At 36.8% G+C, this 21925-nt stretch overlaps 1 protein-coding gene across 1 annotated transcript in view; it reads right to left on the bottom strand.

Annotated features, from left to right (window-relative positions):
- Positions 1-16755, bottom strand: part of Epc2 (enhancer of polycomb homolog 2 (Drosophila)) — a 71212-nt gene extending 54457 nt beyond the window's left edge. Inside the window, exon 1 of the mRNA XM_005390801.2 lies at positions 16568-16755. Within this exon, the coding sequence (XP_005390858.1) occupies positions 16568-16667 (100 nt within the window). The 5' untranslated portion in view covers positions 16668-16755. The remainder of the gene's footprint in view (positions 1-16567) is intronic.
- Positions 16756-21925: the final 5170 nt, after the last annotated feature.

Raw genomic sequence — 21925 nt, 5'->3', positions numbered from 1 at the left:
AGACTGTACCTCAAGCACAGCATGAATAGCAGGCTGTTCTCAAAATCAGGCTGGACAGCAACACCATAAAGCATAGAGGAAGTGAGTGCAAGGCATTTCAGAGCACTAGGAGCAAAGTCAAGAGAGCAGCAGACATACACCTAACTACAAAATATGAATTACCAAAATGATACTGGATAGGAGGCTATATGATCCAAATCCACCTCCAAAGTAACACAAATATTCAGAACCATGTATCCAAGATTGTATGCACATTTTAGAAAAAGAGAATAGGTTTACAAGCCTAACATCAATAAATGCTGCTGCATTTCTAAATGTCAGTTAAATGCAATGCAGTATACACTAAAGTGGACACTAAGTAGGTAGATCCATGAATCAGACAGTAGTTTGAGTAAAACAATGTTTTCTTAAGATTCCATACACTTATTCTTATAAAAGCTGCAAAAAGACTTGGAGGTTTCCCCTCATATCTCTTTAGTATACCTCGTGTGGAACATTTTGCATTTCTAACAACTTCCCAAGTGGCAGGAGATCATGCTTTGAGAATCACTGCTCCAGTCTTCTCTATTTTTAAAACATTATACATCTTACTTGTGCCTAATGTGAAATACATTTAATTTTAAGACTCTAAGACTTTGTAAATCTTTAAGGTCTTCAGGCTTCAAATAATTTACAAGGACAGCTGCTGAAAAGCTAGTGAGGGCATCTCAAAATTGAGAAGCAAACAAAGCACTGCCTTAGAATCTATTTGGAGCTCTCCAAGGTTCTGATTTACTTTCCAACTTTAATTTGGAGATTCTGAAAAATGGTATCCCAGACTCTTTCACTTTCATTGTCCAAATTTCCTACAGTTGTAAGACCTAGTCAGAGATAATATTCACAGCCCTTACCTCCACCATTTACAGATAAAATGAACTGAAGAAAATTTATTCAGTCATTTGCTACCATGTCACAGTGATCTAACTTGTTCTACTGACTATTTTGATTTTTAAGAAGCTCCAGGTCTACAAAATAGTCAAGATTTTCTACTTCTTTTTGATTAGTTAACTAACTAACTTCACATTAGGCACAAGTAAGATGTATAACAGGTATACAGGGCCTGTTACTATAACTCTATAAATCTACAATTTTTCCAAAATAAAAAAGCTTATTTAAAAGTATATTGTGCTCCCTTGTGCTGCACATATACAAACAAACAAACAAAATAAAACATACGCACACCCCCCCCACAGACTTATTATTTCTACCAGACTGGGAAAATTCCAAAAATTAAAAGCTAACTGCTAAATGGACATGGTGGCATATGCCTATAATCCCAGCACTTTGGGAGACTGAGGCAGGAGGATCCCAAGTTTGAGGCCAGCCTGCGTAATTTATTCGCTTGGTGAAGCCCTATCTGAAAATAAAAATTATAAAAGGGCTAGAGATGTAACTGAGTGTGAAGATCCTGAGCTCAATTCCCAGTTAACCCCCTCATCCCAACCAAAAGCAATTTTTTAAGTATGACAGTATTGGGAAACAAACATTTTCATATATTGCTAGTATAACTATAAAGTAGTGTAACTCCTACAGAGTACTACTTGGCAACTTCTGTAATGAACACATATAATCATCTATTTACAAAATTCTATATGTTCATCGTTATTCCTGAAGTGTTGTATGTAACAACACAAGCGCATTTACTTTTATAGGAAATTGGACAATACACAAACGATGTCCTATTATGCAGGAAAAAAAGAAGCATACACTGTACATGCTAGTATGAGGTAATTCTGGACTATATATAATGGTAAATACAAAAATATAAATTCTTACATACTTGAATTTATGTAAGGAAATCCTAAGAATACATGAATAAAGTAGTTATTAATAGGAGTAGCTGCAGTGGAGGCTGGACAGGGATAACATTTGTTTTTATGTAAGTACTGGGTATGAACTAACTGTACCACTGGTTGTTTTTATGTGGAATCAATTGACTACATTATTTTTAATAAATATAATTTTGTGAATCTGAAATCAATTTTGTGATTAGAAGAATATTCTAGGTCAGTGATCCCTATTAATCATCTGACACTTTTCCCCATTTTCTGTTCAAGCCTACTATCATTCTTGTTCACTCACAGAATTAGAGGAAAACAGTCTTAAGATACCTGGGGTTCAGGCAATATTCTGGCTTAACCACTACAAACTAATATTAAAATAGTCATATATGTACAAGAATAAAAATTATATTAAGAGTACATGATAGTATGAAATAACAAATGTCACAGAAAGATAATACATCTCTATAGACTACTAAATGTTCAGGAACTTGAAACCACAATTTCCCAATAGATCAGTTGTTTTACTGCTAGCAAAATACCGACTACACAAGGATATAAACTCAGTGCATAGAAGATACCAGAAACATCTGAAACAGTAATCTCACTAGATGTGAAAAACCCAGCTTATAAAACAGAATTTGGAGAGAAATTAATAATTCCCTTTATTGAACAGACTCTTCAGTAAAGATTTTACTATCAGTTCTTTTTAAAAACAAGTTCAGCCAAGGATATGAAACATCTTATTAAAAGCATACATTTTAAACTGTAAAACATTATTACAAAGTGACAGTAATCAAAATAGTATGGCATTTGCATAAAGACATACAGATCGATCAATGGCAACAGAATAGCCGAAAAATTGCCCTTGCTGGCAAAGGTCGCTAGTTTCTACAGCAGGAAAATGTTTCTTCAGTAAATAATTTTGTAAAACTGAATAGTCACACGGCAAAAGAATGAAGGTGCACTTTTACTTTATAATATATACGAAATTAATTCAAGATGAATTAAAGACCTACATGTCAGACCTGAAACTATAAAACTCCTAGGAAAAAAACCCACAGGAAGAAAGCTTCAAGACTGGATTGACAAAAATTTCTTAACTATGACACTAAAAACAAAGATAGCAAAAGCAAAAATAGACAAAAGGCACTGTAAGAAACTGTAAAACTTTGTACAACAAAGGAACAATAATGAAAAAAAGAGGAAAATCTGCGAAGCATATACGTACACGATAAAAGGTTTACAGCCTACATATATAAAGAACTATAATTCAAGAGCAAAAAAACCCCACTGTACAAATGGATAAAGGACCTGAATAGGTATTCCTTAAAGAAGATACATTCCTTAAAGAAGATACAATGGCCCAAAAGCCAGGCATGGTGGCGCCCATCTGATCTCAACACTTGGGAGGCTGAGGCAGGAAGACCACCATGAGTTCAAGGCCAGCCTGAACTACATAGCAAGAACCTATCTCAAAAAAACAAAATAAATAGGTAAATGGCCAAAAAGTACACCAAAAGGTGCTCAGTATCAATAAGCATCAGGGAAATGCAAATCAAAACCACAATGAGATATCAGCTCCCACATACATTAGGATGGTCCATTTCCAAAACAAACAAAAAATTAAAAATAGAACAATTATACAGTCCCACTCTGGGGATCGATCTCTCTCTGTCTCTCCCCCTCTTATATATATATATGATATCTATATATATTTTAAAAATTATGCATCTTAAATATCTATCTTAACAACAGAATATCTTAAATACCTATCTATCTATCTATCTTAACAACAGAATGCTTTTGAACATGTCTCAAAATGTATACCTTTTCTCTCCTCTAGAAGCACAAAGGGATTTTTTTTTCCCCTCCAGTGTTCACTGTGAGGACCTGGTCAAACAGAATCTTCAAGAGATATGTGCACAAATAGTCCAGAGGTAGAACAAACGTCTACAGACCCATGAATAAAGAAAATGTGGTATATAATGCAACCAAATATTACTTTGCTTTAAAAAAGGGAACATCTGTTTATATGCTACAGCATGCATCAATCTTGAGGATATTATTTTAAGTGAAATTAGCCAGCCACAAAGCACAAATATTGCATGGATTCCATCTATGAGGTATCTAAAGTAATCAAACTCATGGAACAGAAACTGGAATGGTGGCTGTCACGTCCTGAGGGAAGGGGTAACAACCACTTGTTCAATATATATGGTTTGGATTTTACAAGATGGAAAAGTTCTAGAGATCTGTTGTATAACAATGTCTATAGAGTTAATCCAGTAATAAGTATTTAAAATTGTTGAAAATAAATCTGTTATGTACTTTTTAACTACAATTAAAAAGTAAAACAAAAGACCCCTACATTTAACCTGAATTATGTCATGAAGAAATAAGCAGAACCAAATTGAAGAACTTTCTACGAAGTAATGAGACTGTACTCGAAAAATGCGACTGGCACAAGGCATAAGAAGACTTAGAAGTAGTCTCAACAACATGTGAAAAGTTGAACAAACAAAAATTAACAGCTCTTGGATGCTAGAAAAGGTCACAGCCCTCAAAGTTGGACAGAGAGGCAAGTGCCGAGAATCACAACTTACTGGAATAGAACACTAACTCCATATGAACAAATGAGGAACAGAAGGTGTGGAAAGCCAAAACTGTAATTGATGAATTACTGGAGGCAGAGTATGGCCACAGCTGAGAGAAAAACTCCAGGCACCCCAGTCACTGGGGGCCCTCACACTTGTTTCACCTTCAGGAGCTTGACCAGGTCCTCACAGTGACCACTGGGGGGGGAAATCCCCTCGTGCTTTTGGAGGAAAGAAAAGGTACACATTCTGAAACACGTTCAAAAGTACTCTGTTTTTAAAGCCTATACTCAATGGATATTATGTCCCCAGAGCCTGCTGGTGTTTTATCAGAGTCTACCTGAGCTGGGGAAAGGAAAGCTGTAACTCCAGCTGCCTCTAGTCTTCCACCGGCTGGTGCAGGTGGGGAGAGGAGCCAAAGTCAGTCTCACAGGCAGCACTGTGCCACCAGCGGGGGGGCAGAAACTGAGAAGCGCTGGTGAAGTTCACAATCCACAGCATCTACGCTCGCCGAAGACAGGCCTCACTGTAGACTTCAGGATGCTTCCCCCAGACACACAGACCTTGCCAGCACATCATTTAAGTCCTTTTTGTTGCAGTTCTTCACCTACTCAATAAAACAAGTCCACTGTTCAGCAGACAACTGTAAGGCACAGTGAAAAATAAGTCTGGAGAGACCAGGTAAACATCTGAACTAGAGTCAGATATGACAGGAATGCTGTACTTGTCTTACTAGGAATTAAAAAAATTCCAACTTCCCTAAGGCTTTCATGGGAAAAGGAGACAGCATTCAAGAAGAGACGGATAAGGTAAGCAGCAAGATAAAGATTCTAGGAGAGAATTTTAAAAGAAATACAATCAAAATTACTAGTAGCAGAGTGCCTCATAAATAGACTAAGAATCTCTGAATTTGAAAAATGTAACAATATGAACTTCTGAAACTGAAAAGCAAAGAGGAAAAAGAAGACTAAAAATCAAAACACAATATCCACAAAGGACAATTACAAAAAGTGTAAACTGCAAAACAGAAACACTAGAAAAAGACAGAAGAGAAGCAATATGAAATTTCCCCCAAATTAATGTTAGATGTCAAACCACAGATCCAGAAAGCTCAAAGGACACCAAATAGTTTTGATAAAAGCCAAAAACAAACAACAAAACTACACATATGGCTATCATATTCAAAATAGAGTAAGAAGGCTGGGGATGTAGTTCAGCAGTAAAGTGCTTGCATGCAAGAAGCCATGTTCAGTCACCATCACTCCAAACAGAAAATGATGATAAAGTTATAAAGTTTCATTACTAACCTGTGTAACTCACATAATAACATAGCTCAAAGTAATTAGGTTTATATAGTTTTGTTTTTAACTATGATTTCTAACTAAAGTTACTTCGGGGGTCAAGCAGGGAACAGTTTTGTAAATATTCTTCAGCTGAACTCATGTGAACGATCAACCCCTTTAATACGAGCCTGCCTTCAAAGAGATACGTGAACATTATACAGTACTCTAAAACTTATCACCAAATTACTGCTGGTAGAAAAAGTTCTTTAATAGTCTTTTCACGCAGTCATAGATATATAGAGAAAACATCTAACTTGAAGGTTAGAACCTAAAGATAGTTGCTAGGGCAGGAAATTCTATTTGGCCTAAAGCTCCCTTAAAAAAAAAGAAGATTCTCTCAGAGTGAAGATTAACTATTGATAAAATTTGAGGCGGCATAGAAGTGCCACAATTACTACTCAGAAATATTCTAAAACAGGTAACTAAAAGGAAAAAAAGGAACCAAACACATGCAATTCATCTGAAGATGATGTCTGGTCGCCTTAAAATGAACAAAGACTACACTTAATTATATGTATCATGCACACTGCCTTGCACCATTAAATGCTTAAAGTTACAGCAAGTATGCAGTTATGAGAAAAGATGAGGCTTCACCTTACTACTTTCATTCAACAGGAGTAGTTTCTCATAAGTCATTTACTCCTCCTAGCTTTTGTTACTTATATGCGAAATCAGAGTATTGGTCCTTCTCTATTATAATTCTCCACTGCAGACCAAATTGGTTAAAAAAAAATCACCTAAAGAACTTATTAAAAATTCAGATTCCTAGGTCATACATTAGCCATCAGTCATTTATATTAGCCATCAGATGGAGCTGGGAAAACTCCGGAAAGTCCCTTCACTCAGTCTGGAAATCACCCCAAGAGCAAGACTAAATAATGTTTAATGTTTCCACTAGCTTTAAAACCCTCCAAATCTATATGCATATTTATTAGGTAAAAGGCAACAAGAAGAGAAATGAAAGCAAATTTTCATCTTCTAATGCCCCCCTCCACTATTTCTTCACTAGGTGAATTTAAAACCGTATCATTTTGAATTTTTATTTTGTTAAAATGACAAGAGCTAGGTTGGGTGTGGGGGTGCATGCTTGGGATCCCAGCACTTGCGAGGCTGAGGCAGGAGGATCATTGCAAGTTCAAGTACAGCCTGGGCTACAAAATGAGTTCCAGGCCAGCTTGAACTGCAGAGTGAAATCCCATCTCAAAAAGACAAATAAAATAAAAATAAAATGACAAGAGCCTACATAACTAGGCATTTTGTTTGTTTTTGCAAGTACTAGGGGCTGAACCCAGGGACTCAAGTACACTAGACAAGTGCTCTGCCACTAAAATAATGTCTAGTAATATTGAGTTGTGATTAGATTTTAGAAACAATATCAAAGGCATAATCTATTTTTAAAAATTGATAAATTGTGCTTCATTAAAAACTACTCTGTAAAAAGACAGGAAAATGAAAAGATAAGCCACAGAAGGAGAAAACATGGAAACACTTATCTACAAAGGACTTGTATCTAAAATATACAAAGAACACTACTCAGCAATGACAAACAATTCAATTAAGAAATGGGCAAAAGATCTGAAGAGATACTTTACTGAAGAAGGTAAAAATCAATCATATGAAAAGGTACTCAACATCCTAAGTCACTGGGGAATAAAAATACCATCTTACACCTATTAAAACAGCTACAACACCAAAAACGACAATGCTAAGTGCTAGCAAAGATGCACAGCAGCAGAACTCTCATTCCTTGCTACAGGAATGCAAGGTGATGCAGCCACTCTGGAAGTTGTCAAGGTAGGTATTTACCAAACTGAGTTAAAAACTCTCTTCATACAAAAAAGTCTGTATATGAATACTTAGAGCAGTTTTACTAATCATGTGAAACTGAAGGCAACTAAGGTATCTTTCAAGAGGTGAAGTGATAAACAACTTGTAGTATATCCATCCATACAATGGAATGTTATTCAATGATGAAAGAAGTGATCTGCTTCCAAGCAGGGAAAAGACACAAGAAACTTTAAATCAAAGAAATCAACTAAATCAAAGAAATCAACTAAAACACCTATTTGGTGTATAATTCCAACAATATGATATTCTGGAAAAGGAAAAATTGAACAGTAAAGAGGTCAATGGTTGCCAAGAATTCAAGAGGGATGAACTGGTAACATGGAGGAAGTTTTTGGCAGGGTGAAACTACTCTGTAGATACTGTCATAGTAGATGCAAGACATTATACATTTGGGGCTGGGGATTTAGCTCAGCGGCAAAGCGCCTGCCTGGCAAGCACAAGGTCGTGAGTTCGGTTCCCGGTACCGGAGAAAAACCAAAAAAAAAAAAAAAAAGACATTATACATTTTTCAAAGTCCATAAAACTATACAACAAACTGCAAATGTAACTACAAACTTTAGTTAATAATAAGGCATCATCACTGTAACAAATATGCCAACAAATGCAAGATACTGATTGTAGGGAAAGTGTGCAAGTGTACACATGAGCATGCACTGCATAGCACATGGGAATGCTTTACTCTAGCTGCATATCTATGTGTAAAGCTAAAGTTATTTTTGAAAATAAAGTCTACTAACTTTTTAAAAGCCTAAAATCTTACTTTTGTTTTTTTTCTTTTTGTTTTTTTTTGTGACAGGGTCTCACTATGTAGCCCAGGCTGGCTTCAAACTCATGGTGATCCTCCTATCTCAGCCGCTTGAGTGCTGGGATTACAGGAGTGTGCCACCATGCCAGCATAAATCTAACTTTCTTCCAAATTTATTTTACTAATGCAAATTACTAATTTAATAATACTAATACACAAATTCATATTCTGTGAATGTAACAAAACCACAAATAATCTCAATCTAAAACTCCTTGATAATTAAGACAGAAGCAAAAATTTTCACTTAAAATCTTCAGTCTGTACCTAGCCCTGTTATGGATTCCTGCTGACTACTGAAGGATATAAAAGTAATTCCTTGCATTTTATAGTTGTAGAAAACTATAATTAATTACCTAAAAAATACTTTTTTAGTATTCTAATAATTAAAAAGTGAAATCCATAAACACATACATATATGCATGTATAAATATAATGGACATTTGGAGCTTCTTGTTTCTTACTTTGACCCAGGGTCTCACTATGTAGTCTAGACTGGCCTCAAACTCTCTGTGATCCTCCTGCCTCAGCCTTCTGAGTGCTGGGATTACAGGCGTGCACCACTACACCCAGCTACAATGCATATTTGTAATAAAGGGAAGAAAATACAACTTTCATCTGTGTTGATTATCTTTGGAAGATGGATTAATTTTTTTCCTGCAGTTAATGTTTTCCTTTTCATTATAATCAAGAGTATAACAATCACCTTCGGAAAAAAACCCAAACCACCCCACTTTCTTAGCTTCTATCAGAGAAATAAAGGAGTTTCTTAAGCCAATAATAAGACACAACTATTTCTTCACAAAGTTTAGTTTGAGTGGGGCAGGATAAGAGGCCTTAGTCAATTCCATGGAAGGGAAAAGAGTGTATTCCTACAACTTTAAGGTTTAGTGACAAGAAGAATGTCAGTGAGAAAACAATTATTTAATCACTGAAGTACTACCTCTGAGTTATTTAAAAAGCAACATTATGGTAGAGGCTACCTTTTAATTTTCTCATCTTTTACAGCACTTCAATTGTCCAGTTAGCCTCCTCTGAAACCTTAAAAGGTACAGTAATCATCACTTAAACAGGTGAGGAAAGCCCACCTGACCAAGGCCTTATGCAGTCTAATGCACTCCATTCAAAGCAAACTGTATTTGCCAAGCACAGTGGTTAGTTGAAGACTTAGAGATCATTACTTGGACACAGCCCTTTCCCACCTTGAGCCTCTTCTATTAGGGCTGAGTGATTATTATGGATGACAGGATGGACCTGGAGCAACTCTAAAGACGCCACAAGCTATTTTCTATCTCTGCTTGGTTAGTTCATAAAGCCCAAACATTGGGCTAAGCCTGTTGCGTGCTTGTGCGTGTGTGTGTGTGTATGTGCGCGTGTGTGGTTAAGCGCATATGCACATGTGCTGGAACTGGAGCAATTTTTAGCTCAGTCTATATGGTTTTCCCAGTGGATTTCCCTCCAAAGTCTTTGATTTGCAAAACGTAAAAGGCTCTTTTACAAGCTGAGCTTGGTTGTTCCCAAAAGGCAAAATTCACCTGTTTTTAATACAGCTGCTCACTTCTCTCAGAAAAGCAGTAAAATGTGAACTGCATGTTTTCAGTACCTTCGTGGTTCCCTTTCCTTCAAGCGCTTCTCTCTTCCTGGCACCTCCCCTCTTTCCACCCGCGCACAGTGCTTGTCTGCTTACTAAACCCCACCGGCCGAAAGAGAAGAGCTGTGTGCATCCGACTTTTCTACCCGTGCCTGAAACTTATCCATCCTTTACTCCCCCATTGCTGAGTCTATTTCCAAATCCTTTAATGGTAATAAATATCTATGTTTAACGTGTATCAGTATCTACAGCTTACACGGACAAACCATGACCGAGAGGCAGGACAATACGGTTAAACAGGCACACTGTGAAGCTGGATTGTGTGGATTCTAATTCTGACTCTTGCATGTGCTTAGCTGCATTACCTTGTGCTCTTTATGTAATCATCAATTTAGAATGGGGGTTAAATATACTAGCTCAGCCTATAATCCCAGCACTCTGGGAGGCTGGAAGATCGGAAATTCAAGCACAGCCTTGGCAACTTAGTGAGGTGTCTCTAAAAAATTTTACAATGAGCTGTGAAGGCCCTGGATTCAATCCTCGGTTTGAGGGGGTAAAAATGGCTCATTCCTTTGAGGAACTGGTTTCATATACAAAACACTAACAGAACACGGACAGAGAGATCAGTAAAAGTCAGCTATTTCAGTGTCTTTTACTTATAACTGTATGAGGAAAAGTTTAGTCTTCTAAAATTTTTAGGAAATGAGCATATAAGAGAACATTTTTATAGGTAGGCAGCCTATAGAATATCATGAGAAAACGTGATAAGGCAAATTTCCTTTAGTCTTTTGTGGAGGACAGATAGGTGCTGAAAGGTGCCGACGCTCAGGGCAATGTGGCATGACTGTAGAATCTTCATGGAGATGCAGTCGCTAGGTGAACGTGCTCAAGACTACTTCTGTTAACGCCTACTAGGCACAAGTAGGTGTGCTGAGTTACATTACAGTATCTTCTTCAGCGGCCTCACAGATGAGTTCTATGTGCTTTAAGCCACCAAACACGCACTGTGAGACCAACCCTGCTTCCGTGCTTTGCCTGCTACACTTTGTCTAAAATATGTGCTGTGATCCATCACATACACCTCCTCCCACTGTGCCTTGACTTTCTGCCTTGTTCCTTTAACCACTGTGTGCTGTGGTTTGTTCAGTCACCACAAACCATCCCTCATTTCTTTGTGGAGCACTGGACATAGAGAAATGCACCTGGATCAAAGGGGCCCTCTCCTTAAACTCAACACTTCTCTCATCTGTCTATGCCAGACTACTAAACGATTACTTTGCTATTCCTCAAAATGCCTGACACTGCTTTGCTACATACTATCTTCTGAGGTTCGGGGCCCATCTTCCTGGATCAGCGGCTACCCAGACAATGTTCTATCGGTGCAGCCCTGGCGCCACGCTCACCGCTCTGTCCGAACACTGGATTTGGTGCCAGGTTCTTGCAATCTCAGAGGAGAAGATCCTTCAAGCTCGTCTGTCTGAACGTGGGTTAATCTCAGGGTCTGGCCTTGCCCACTGTCCTCACGGTCACTCCGCTACTCCTCCCAACCTGGTAACCAGCTGTACCAGGAATGTGTGCCCCACAAATCCGACCCAACGCACTTCTGTACTTGTGGCACTATTTTTCCACCACTTAGTCATCTGAATGTGTAATGTCATTTCATAGGATTTGTGCTTACTTTTTTTCTTATATGCATCCAGTGACATTTTTACAAGAAAATAAGACTCCTAGAATGCATCTTTCTCATCCAGAAGTGTTACTGTATAAACAGCACAACACTCATTATCTGTAATGGATTATTTGGGCTTCCAATCTTGGGAGCAGACACAAACAATGTGAATCTGTTTGAGTGATTTCCTCTTCCTTCTGATGGGTGACAAGGAGTTATCCCACCTGTCCTTTTCTCCTGAACTCTCCTTTCAGTCCAGCACGTAAGGTGGTCTACTAACCTGGGTTTGCAGGTGCAAGGGAGTGAAAAGGGGAAACCGAACTCTCATTTCCAACCAAGAAAGGGAGTCCTGCTTCCAAAAACCATTTAGGTGGTTTCAAACCAGTATGCAAGCTCATTTTATGAAACAGTATGTCAATTCCTTTTTGTTCTAAAATTCTGGGATCTTCTTTTTTTGTACCAGGAATCGAACTTCGGACATTGTGCTTGCCAGGCAGGTGCTGTGCCACTGAGCTACCTCTCGGCCTCCTAAAACTGTGATATTTAATGTTAACTGTAAAACATTACCACATTAAATAAAAGAGTAATGGGAGATTAAATAACTTACTGAAAGTAAACAAAGTCCTTTTTTTCCTAAGAAGAAAAAAGTGGATCCTGAATTTAATGAAGTTATTGAGCTCCAAAAACAAAGAATTGTAGTATTTGGGTTGAAGTATCCAAAATAAATGTGTATAAAAAAAATAAGTAAAACAGAGCTAGCATTTTCTGCATGCAATATACAAACGACTACTGTGTAAAATCAGCCTAAATGAGAAAGAGTATATAGGGACATTTCAGACTATGTTCCTTCAAGATGCTTCTATGTGTTGTTCAAAATATGAGTTTAAATTACCCAGTATGTTGTGATTAAGTTCCCCAGAATACCAATATGGTGACTATAACTGGTACTTAAAGGGACAAAATGAATGTCATATGCATACCAGACTGGTGTCATTTGACTCACAACTCTTTTGCTCTAAATGACACTCTTGCCTGGGTGTGGTGGCGCAGTCCCATAATACTAGTGGTAGGGAGGCTGAGGCAGGAAGATCACTCAAGTTTGAGGCCAGCCTGGGCTACAAAGTAAGTGCAAGGCCAGCCTGAACTGCACTGTGAAACCCTGTCTCAAAGATTAAAATAAAGTAAAATAAAATAAAATAACATTAGTGATGAAAGAGAACTCTCCTTTTAATTTGTAACTTGGATGTCACACAGCAGGTCTCTCAATCTGACTGTATAAACTAATTTGTGTATAATTTTAAGCCCCATAAGATTGGTGTCTAAAAATACTATGATGAGTATGCTTTATCTTCAATCATAAACTTATTCATTTACTCTGTAAAATTTAATTGCATATGTAATCACATGCCAAGTACTGTGCTAAGCAGTGACTTGTTCAAAGATCTATGAAAGTCCCAGCTCTCAATGAGCTTTATATCTCAGCGAGGTAACAGAAGGCAATCACAATGGAAGGAAGGAGGGGCCACAATGAAGTGTACACATGACACAGGAGCCTGGAGGCAAGTGGTGCTAAGAATTCTGCCGACAGGAATCAAAAAAGGCTCCTTAAGGTAATTCCGGAGGTAACGTGTCCTTTACCAAGTGGGAAGTATAGGGCTATGTAAATGCATGAGAAAATAAAGCATCAGTCAAAAGAGCTGCAAAAAGCTTAGTACTGTAGCTTAAAGCATGAAGGGTTGGAGAAATCAGAAAATGTGTATTAAGCCTATCGTGAAGACTGTACTGGGTAATGATATGTATATCAAAGTGAATTAGATAGAGTGCCTGCTGCTGAGTAACATACATGTAGAGGAAGAAAAAGGCCCTCAAACAGTTCATTTCAATAAAACTTGGGTCACAGCGGAAAAACACACAGGGCAAATGGCTGGAGGCACGAAGGAAGGAGGCTCTTATATACTATAAAGATGCTAAAACTTCACCCTGCTGGCAACAGAGAGCTGCTGAAAAACTCTACCATGGGTAATCAGAAGAGCTGCCAATCAGATGATGGAGGTGAAAATATCAAAACTAAGGAGTCTTCTGCCAAAGCCTAGGCAAACAATACCATATGCCTAAACAATGCCACCACACTGTGCCAATTTCGTGTTCTTTTCTCCTACCCAAATTGTGATTCTTTCAGATCTTTCACTAAAAGAAGGGAAAAATCCAGAGTACTTTTCTCTAAAATTGCTTGTATTTCAGAGCTGAACAAAAATGTTTTTTAAATGTTTAAAAAATTTTTGTAAAACTTTTACTTAAAAAAACTCAATAAAAACATGAGTTTAAAACAGTTATATATAACCTTAGGTCTAATAACTGGCATGTATGTAAGCAAACTGTGAGATATCAATTTGATGGAAATTTATATATACACTTAAAGTGACCTACAATAAAAACCTGAAATGGAAAAAGCAGAATTAAAAACTGTATGTACAGGCTGGGTATGGTGGCATGCATCTGTAATTCCACCACTCAGGAGGCGGAGGCAAGAGGACTGCCTTCAGCTCGAGGCCTGACTAGACTACACAGTGAGTTCAAGGACAGTCTCAACTACATAGCGAGGCCCTGCCTCACAAAACCAAAGCCAAACCAAACCAAAATAAAGCAAAGCTATACGTACAATATGACATTATATAGTACAATATGCTGGATATGCTTACAAACTAAAGGAAAAGATGAAGTAGTTAAAACATTTTTCTATTATTTTTATTCCGTTTTACAATAAAATAACAGAATAAAAATCAAGTGGCCTGACCAGTTTTTGTTCTCAGTTTCCTAGAATGTCCTACAAACGCTCCTGCTATCTAGCTATCTAGCTCTATTATTAAAGTACAGAACAACTGATACTCTGGCTTAGAAGAAATCCTTAAAATTCCCATTCTGAACAGCCATTTCCTTCCCGATGAAAAGATAAAGGCAAATTTTAAAAGCTAAATGGATGCAAAGTCAAAGAGCAAAGAGGAAACAAACACATAAATAACTTTTGCATGTGTTTCTCTCTCGAATGCTTTGGAGAAGTCTCGGGAAAATGGTCCTACCATAAAAGTGTTGTTTCTTAAGACCTTTTAAAAACAATTTAGTCAGTCAATAAACACACCATTTATTGAGTATCTATAAATCAAACACTTTATAAAGACACAAGAGAAAGTAGTCCCTGCTCTTGAGTTTGCAGTTTAAAAGAAAGGTGGCTATAAATCATTACAATAAAGCGTGGTGAAATTCTTAGGGTTATGTACAAGATGCTGTGATAAGCAAAGAAAAGAGGTACCATGAAGTTGCACTAAGCTTCGTAAGGGAGTTCGGTCTAAAATGAGCTATAGAACGGGGAAAAAAGCCTTAAATAGTTCATGCAAGAAAGTGTGAAATGCGGAACAAGGCCAATGTGGGTAATTTTCAGTAGTCCCTATGGCCCAGAGCAAGGCAAAAAGTAACAGAAAATGAGGTTAAAGGTAAGAAACAAATCACAAAGAACCATACAGTCATACTAGAAAATCTAACTATTTAATGATATCAATTTTAAACTGCCATCAATTACAAGATGCACCTTTAATACATGTACCATAAAAAAGAAAAAAAGCTTTATCTTGAGTCTTAATACTAACAAGCTTAATAAGAAATATATTCTCAGTGTAAGATACAGAAAAAAAATTCAGCTTTTCTAAAAAGAGACATTACAGAACTTTGCACTTCTCAACTAGTCCACGGGCAGGAGGTGGAAGAAAAAAAAAAATCTTCCCCTGAGAACTTAACTGTAAGCACCTCTGCAGCATGAATTAAAGCTAACACTGTGGTTCAAAAACAAATGTAACAGACTTTGACGTGGTCCTAATAGTATCCTCAGATACCTAGTAGAAAAAAATGGGAATTCTCACTGGAAGAATAAGGCTTCAATCATGAACAACAGCAATTTAAGATGCAATCTAATTCCAAACACGAATGAAGAAAAATATATGTAAGAATCAATGAAAACAGTCAATTTAACATCAATATTAAATCTGGTGATATTTCACATTTACCTGAGGAACTTTTAAAAATATGCATCACTAGAGTCTGAACATTCAGGGTTCTCAGTCAGGTAAGTACTTCAGGTAGATGTGAAGTAGAGCACTGGAATCTTATTTAACACACTATGCAGAATTTTTAAAAATCTGATAAAATGCCAAGACACTAGTATATTTGTGCAGAATCAGCTCAAAACTCCTACTACAGAATAAACAACAGTAAAATTTTAATCAAGAGCACAATTTGATCAGACTGACAATTTAGGAAGACACTACAGTACAGAAAGACCTCCTGGAGAACTTAAGAAGAAAGTAAGGACAAGAGGTAGAGGGTAGTAAATATTATAGCTAGGAGATAATTGAGAGAGTTTTAAGACTACAGATGGTAATCATTTAAATAGCAACAATGGAAAGAAATTAAGGAGTACGAAGGAGGTAGAATTAGAATTTTATAAAAACTAGACAAAAGCAGAAGTGTAGCATGTAAATTTTGAAAAATTTCAGAATATTAAACTTAAAACTCCTGAGCCACTCCTGGCCAAAAATTGACCACTGTGCCTTTTAAAAAAATCTACTTTGGGTATGGCAACCCAATACCTTACAGTTGTATAATAAAGTATAAGCACCAGTATAAAATCCTATGTTGCATAAACATCAAATGTTCCTTTCAACTGCTAAAAAAACTCAAAATGATCTTTATATTCACATGTAAGCATAGATGGATTTTAATCTGCAACCTTTAATATTTCTTTTAGTGTATGCAAACTGAAAAATTAAAATCTCTGGGCAAAAGAAAAGATTTTTACCGGTCGGTAAATTTAAGTTACAAACAGAAAACAATGAATTAAGAAACTTACGCTGAATATGAATGAACTGTTTGGGCTGTTTAAATTCTCCTTTGTACAATCGATTGTAATAGTTGACGTTGCTCTCTGCCTCAGGAACAGGAATGACCATGCTCTCTTTTTTTTCTCTAAACACTTGCTGTGCTGAAATAGCTCGCTGTAAGTGATGTTCCTGGAAAAATGTAAAGTAGGCAGCGTAAGTGGTTTTGGTAATATAAATTCAATGCATAATTCTATTTAAAAGTTACTTTATGAAATAACAGCAAGAATCAACAACAACTAGTTCCTCCGCTCAATTATAGACAGTTTCTTTGATGCAGAGCTACAGGACGTATTCTTATCATTCTCCTTTAACACCTGTGTTTCATATTGACATTACTGACTACACTGTTGCACTTCAGTACGCAGAATTTCAGAAAGATTAAACAGGAACAAAGTTATAAACTAGAACTTAAAATTTCAGTTATAAGAAAACTGATTCTTGTTTGCTAAATTGTCACCTCAAGAAAAATATGCAAGTCACCGAGTAAAGAAAAACATGCAAGTCACAGGAAATGTATATTACAGATTTTAAGCATCTTCTGTATTATACTATTATACCTGAAACTTTAATAGTACAAAATTCTAAATAACTGAAAGATAAAAATTATGTTCATGAAACTATGTTACAAATCAAGGCAGGCACTTTAAAATAAGTTTAAACAAAAAGTTCCTGTAAAATACACCCAGGTCCAAATCACGTCATCACTTCCACCACTTACTCCAAGAGTCTCCTAAATGTTTTCCCTACTTCCTCCTTTGCCTCACTATGGCCCATCCCCAGTAAAGCATCCTTCTGCTTTGGAAGGTTAATCAGGTCATGTCTCTCCCCAAGATCCCCATTACAGTAAGCTTCACAAGGAAGTTAGGTCTAAAGTGAACTCTGATATCTCTTCTCTCCCACTCTTTATCACACTGCTTCTCCTTACTGTTCCCAAATACTGTACCTTGCTTTTAAAATTTCTTAAAGTCTCATCTGCAAGCCTTCCACAACTTGCTTATCTCAAGAACACTCTTGGTCTGACAGCCCTTTCTTGGTTTATTTTTCTCCATACCACTTAGCTAATACCTGTCCTACTAGAGATTTCATTTATTTATTCTCCACCTCCTGCTAACTATCAAGTAAGCTCCAAGAAGACAATGATTTTTGTTCATTTTAACTTTTATATCTCTACTGCCTATATTGCTTAATATATATTAAATTAATGAATAAATAAAATTTTTACTGGATTTCCATTATATATCAGTCTATGCAAAACACTTCACACATAAAGGAATTGAGGTATAAAGACGTTTAGTAATCTGTTCAAGCTCAGTCCTAAGTAACAACACAGGTATGAACCCAGGCTACCCCTCTTCACCTCCCTATCCACCCTCTATCTAAAGTTAAAATCCTTAATTCTATCATATTACACTAATTTTTTGAAGTTCTACAGTTAGCTATTTTAACTTCACTCAACTCATTAGCGTATGCAAAAATTATTGAAGAAGTATCAGTGCAATGATATGAGAAAAGCTTTCACACAACAAGGTACTAATAAAATTAAACTGAATGTCCATTATATGCCAGAACAGATTAGATTAAAAGAACTTTTAAAAGAAGGTAAGATGGAGGAGGATATCAAATGATGACAAAAGAATTGTATTAATTTCATGATATTCTGTCATTTATTCTTACAAAGCAGACAGAGGACACAAACACAGCAGTCAAGGAATAGAAACACAATGCAAGGAAGTGGGGAAACAAGCTTCTTATGCTACAAACAAATGAACATTAAGCAAGGACAGTGAGACTCTCAAGCAACGTAAGTTTCCTCAGATCCAATCAAGTCATACTTGCTTCCCCCAATAGTCAGCATCTCTTTGCCATTTTGTTGGATTAATTTACATCTGGAAAGCAGTGCCTCAAGAAAATGCTCTCAAATGTAAATGGAAAAACAGAAGTCCAAGAATATCTAAGTAACTTTTATAAAGAAGCAAAAAATGTGGCATGAGAAGGAAGAACTAGCTTTCCATAAATTATACTGGTAAAGCCACAGAAATAAAAAACGTATTAAAAGAACAAAATTCACATTTATGTATTTAACCATATAACAATTACTAGTTATAAAAAACACTTTAAAAACTTTACTTTTTAAATCCTCATAAATAGCATCATTATCTAGATAAGTAAGTTGAAAACTGAGGCACAGAGAGGTTAATTTGTCCAAGACTGCCTTGCCAGTAAACAGCATGGCCAGATGTAAGGCTCTTAATCACCACCAGCTACACTAATCTCATATAAATCAATGTAACAAGAAAGCTCCAGACAGATCTGTCTCTGTCCATATAGGAATTTAAGATACAGATAGCCCCACAGGTTTAATGGGCAGTAACCAAACTGCTCAAGATACAAAGAACAATCAAAGAAAATGCCTACTTTATGGCCACATTCAAAGAGGTGGGAGTTCCAGATAGATTATGTATGTGAACGAGCAAGGTAAAATCATAAAAGTTAACATAAGCAAACAAGGGAAATTCTCTTTTTGCTATAGGAACATAATAATCCCGTAAGTATAAACAATAGGGGAAAAAAGATTTGTTACACCTAAATTAAAGATTCTGAACCAAACAGAGCGGCACTCTCAGAGGCTAAGGCAGGAGGGTCACAAAATGGAGGGCAGCCTGGAAAAAGACTGTAAGTTCAAGGCCAGCTGAGAAACTTCAACAGTCTCAAAACACACAAAAGGCTGGGGATGAAGCCTAGTGGTGGAGTATTTGCGCAGCATGTGCAAACCCTAAGTTTAATCCCCAGTAGCTAGAAAATAAAGAAGAAATCTGTTCAATGAAGGGTAACAAAGACGCAGTCGATAAATTTATCATAAAACTGAAGCTATTTTTAATGGCTAAAATTTCTAAGTGATTAACATCTAGCACATGTAAGAAATCCTACATATCAACAAGATACAGCCCCAAAGAATAATGTTAAGAGATATAGAGGCAATTTACATATGAGAAAGCCCCAAAGGCTAACACACATTCAGAGAAATACTCTAATTCAATAGTGATCAAAGAAATGTAAATTAAACATATAATTTATACCTGGCCCCAAAAATGACTAATTAGGGTAAAGCTACATGTTAGCACAGATGTAAGGATTCTGCATGTATGTCTGTGGAAACACAGGCAGTTGCTACTATTCTAGAGCACAACAGCAGTATTTATAATCAACTAAATCCAATTATTTTCTCCATACTCTACAAGCTGGGACATCCTGTTTCACATATCTAACCGCCAGAAAAATCTGAGACAGGTCTATAGGTAAACACACATTGAAACAGGATCTGTAGTGAAGGGCAGCTTGAGGCAGTGTGGATATCTAGGAATGGAAGGATGGAGAAGTAAAATGTGACACATGTTCACCACGCATACTACACAGCAGTTGGTGTCAGTAGTCCAGATGTACACATAATATGGTAGATCTTAAAAAGCAGTGTTGAGTGAAAAAAAAAATTCCTAAGATACAGAATCAGATAGGTAATTTATTTTAAAAATAAAAAGAACTAAAAAGAACAAAACAAAGAAAAAATTAATGTACATAAAACAATATAAATTTCACCAAAAGATACACTAACTGTTTAGGTGGGTGCCTCAAAGGGGCAGGAAGGAGAAAAAGAATGGGGGAAAAAGGGATAGAAACAGAATATAAACAGAATGGGAATTTGCAATTTCCTTTAAAATCCAGTGGTGTATTTTTCATTTGAAGACATTATTTTGATATATTTCATTTTCTTCCATGCATAAAACATTTTTAAGTATTCTCCAGTTATCAAAATACATCTCTGATGAGCATTTAATATTTTAATTTTATAAATGAGTTAGTGATTGGATGACTGGTCTAGGATCAAACGCTCGGGCTTGCAAATGACAGGCAAATGTGCTACCAGTAACCTATATTCCAACTTTAAGTGAGCAGAGCTTAAAACAGATCTTAGACGATCTCAATAACAAAGCTGGCAGATGACTACAGTCACAGCCATAAAATGTAAGTTTATTGGTAAAACACTAAAAAACTTGTAAGACCATAATAACAAAGAAAATGGGATGAGCCATCAGCACAAAAGAGAACAGTCAAATTTTGAAAACTTAAGATCAAAAGGAAGAGTATGCTGATGTAGAAGGCCAGAGAAGATTCAAATCCTTGCATAGGAAAGGACAAAAACAGCCCACCTGACCCCAGGAAAGCAGAGACAAAGGGAATTCTGAAACACTAGCTTGAAAAAACTAGAATGAGAAAAGTCATTCCTCTGCCTGCTTATCTCCCAAAGCAGACTATTCTGCACAAAAAGCGTTCCACTGAACTAGAGAAAACTAAATCACCCTGAATCTACAAAAATGTACAGTACTCTATCTATTTGATTATTTAAAAATCAGAGGAAAACTTTAAGAAAAATGCTCCAAATGTCATCAAATACTGTCATGCACTACATAACACAATTTTGGCCTACAACCGACTGCATATATGGCAGTGGTCCCACTAAATTATATCACCCAGTAACATCACAGCCATTTTGTTTGTACACAAAATCTCCAACAAATTTCTCAGAATGTCTTCTTAGGCTCAAACAGTGCATGACAAGTGTTATGGTTTGGATTTGAATTCCCTACGCCCCTAAACTCACTTACTTAAAAAGGCGTGGTTGCCAGGTGATAGGCATTTTGGGAAATGACTAGGGACATGAGGGCTCCAACTTCATCAGCTCCCCCGATGAGATCATAATGTGATGGCATCCACTGGAGGTGGTGGAAACCTAGCTGAAGGCGTAGACTACACGGGGTTGGAGCCTTTGAGGCTGTCTCTGGCCTGCCAGCCCCTTCCCCTCTGGCTGTTTTCTTCTCACTCTGCTTCATGGCTGCCATGAGGTGAGCAGCTTTCGTCCGCCACACTCTTTCACTGTGATACTCGGCTTTACCACACATCCAGAAACAATGGAACCAGCCAATCACAGGCTGAAAACTCTGAAACTGAGTCAAAATAAACCTCTCCTCCTCCAAGGCGTTTTCTGAAGGTATTTGGTCACAGTGACAAAAGGCTAACACAACTCTACACTCAAATGAAGAATGTGGGAATATGAAAAACCATCCTGAATGAGACACTTAAAAAATGAAAACACCGAGCACAAAAAGAAAAAAAAATTCAGCTTTGAACCCAAAAAACATTAAAAAAGGTTACCTCAGAGATTGAGGCTAACATGAAAACTACACGTAAAAAAAGTAACTATGCTGCATATAGTCAAACACCAAATAAATAAATAAAGGAAAAAGCCAGGTAAAGAAAATGGGTTAGAAAGA

Source organism: Chinchilla lanigera, unplaced genomic scaffold (assembly GCF_000276665.1).
Source record: "Chinchilla lanigera isolate Chin_1 unplaced genomic scaffold, ChiLan1.0 scaffold00039, whole genome shotgun sequence".
Taxonomy (NCBI): domain Eukaryota; kingdom Metazoa; phylum Chordata; class Mammalia; order Rodentia; family Chinchillidae; genus Chinchilla; species Chinchilla lanigera.
Note: the sequence above shows the minus strand (reverse complement) of the source record. Positions and strands in the feature narration are given on the sequence as shown.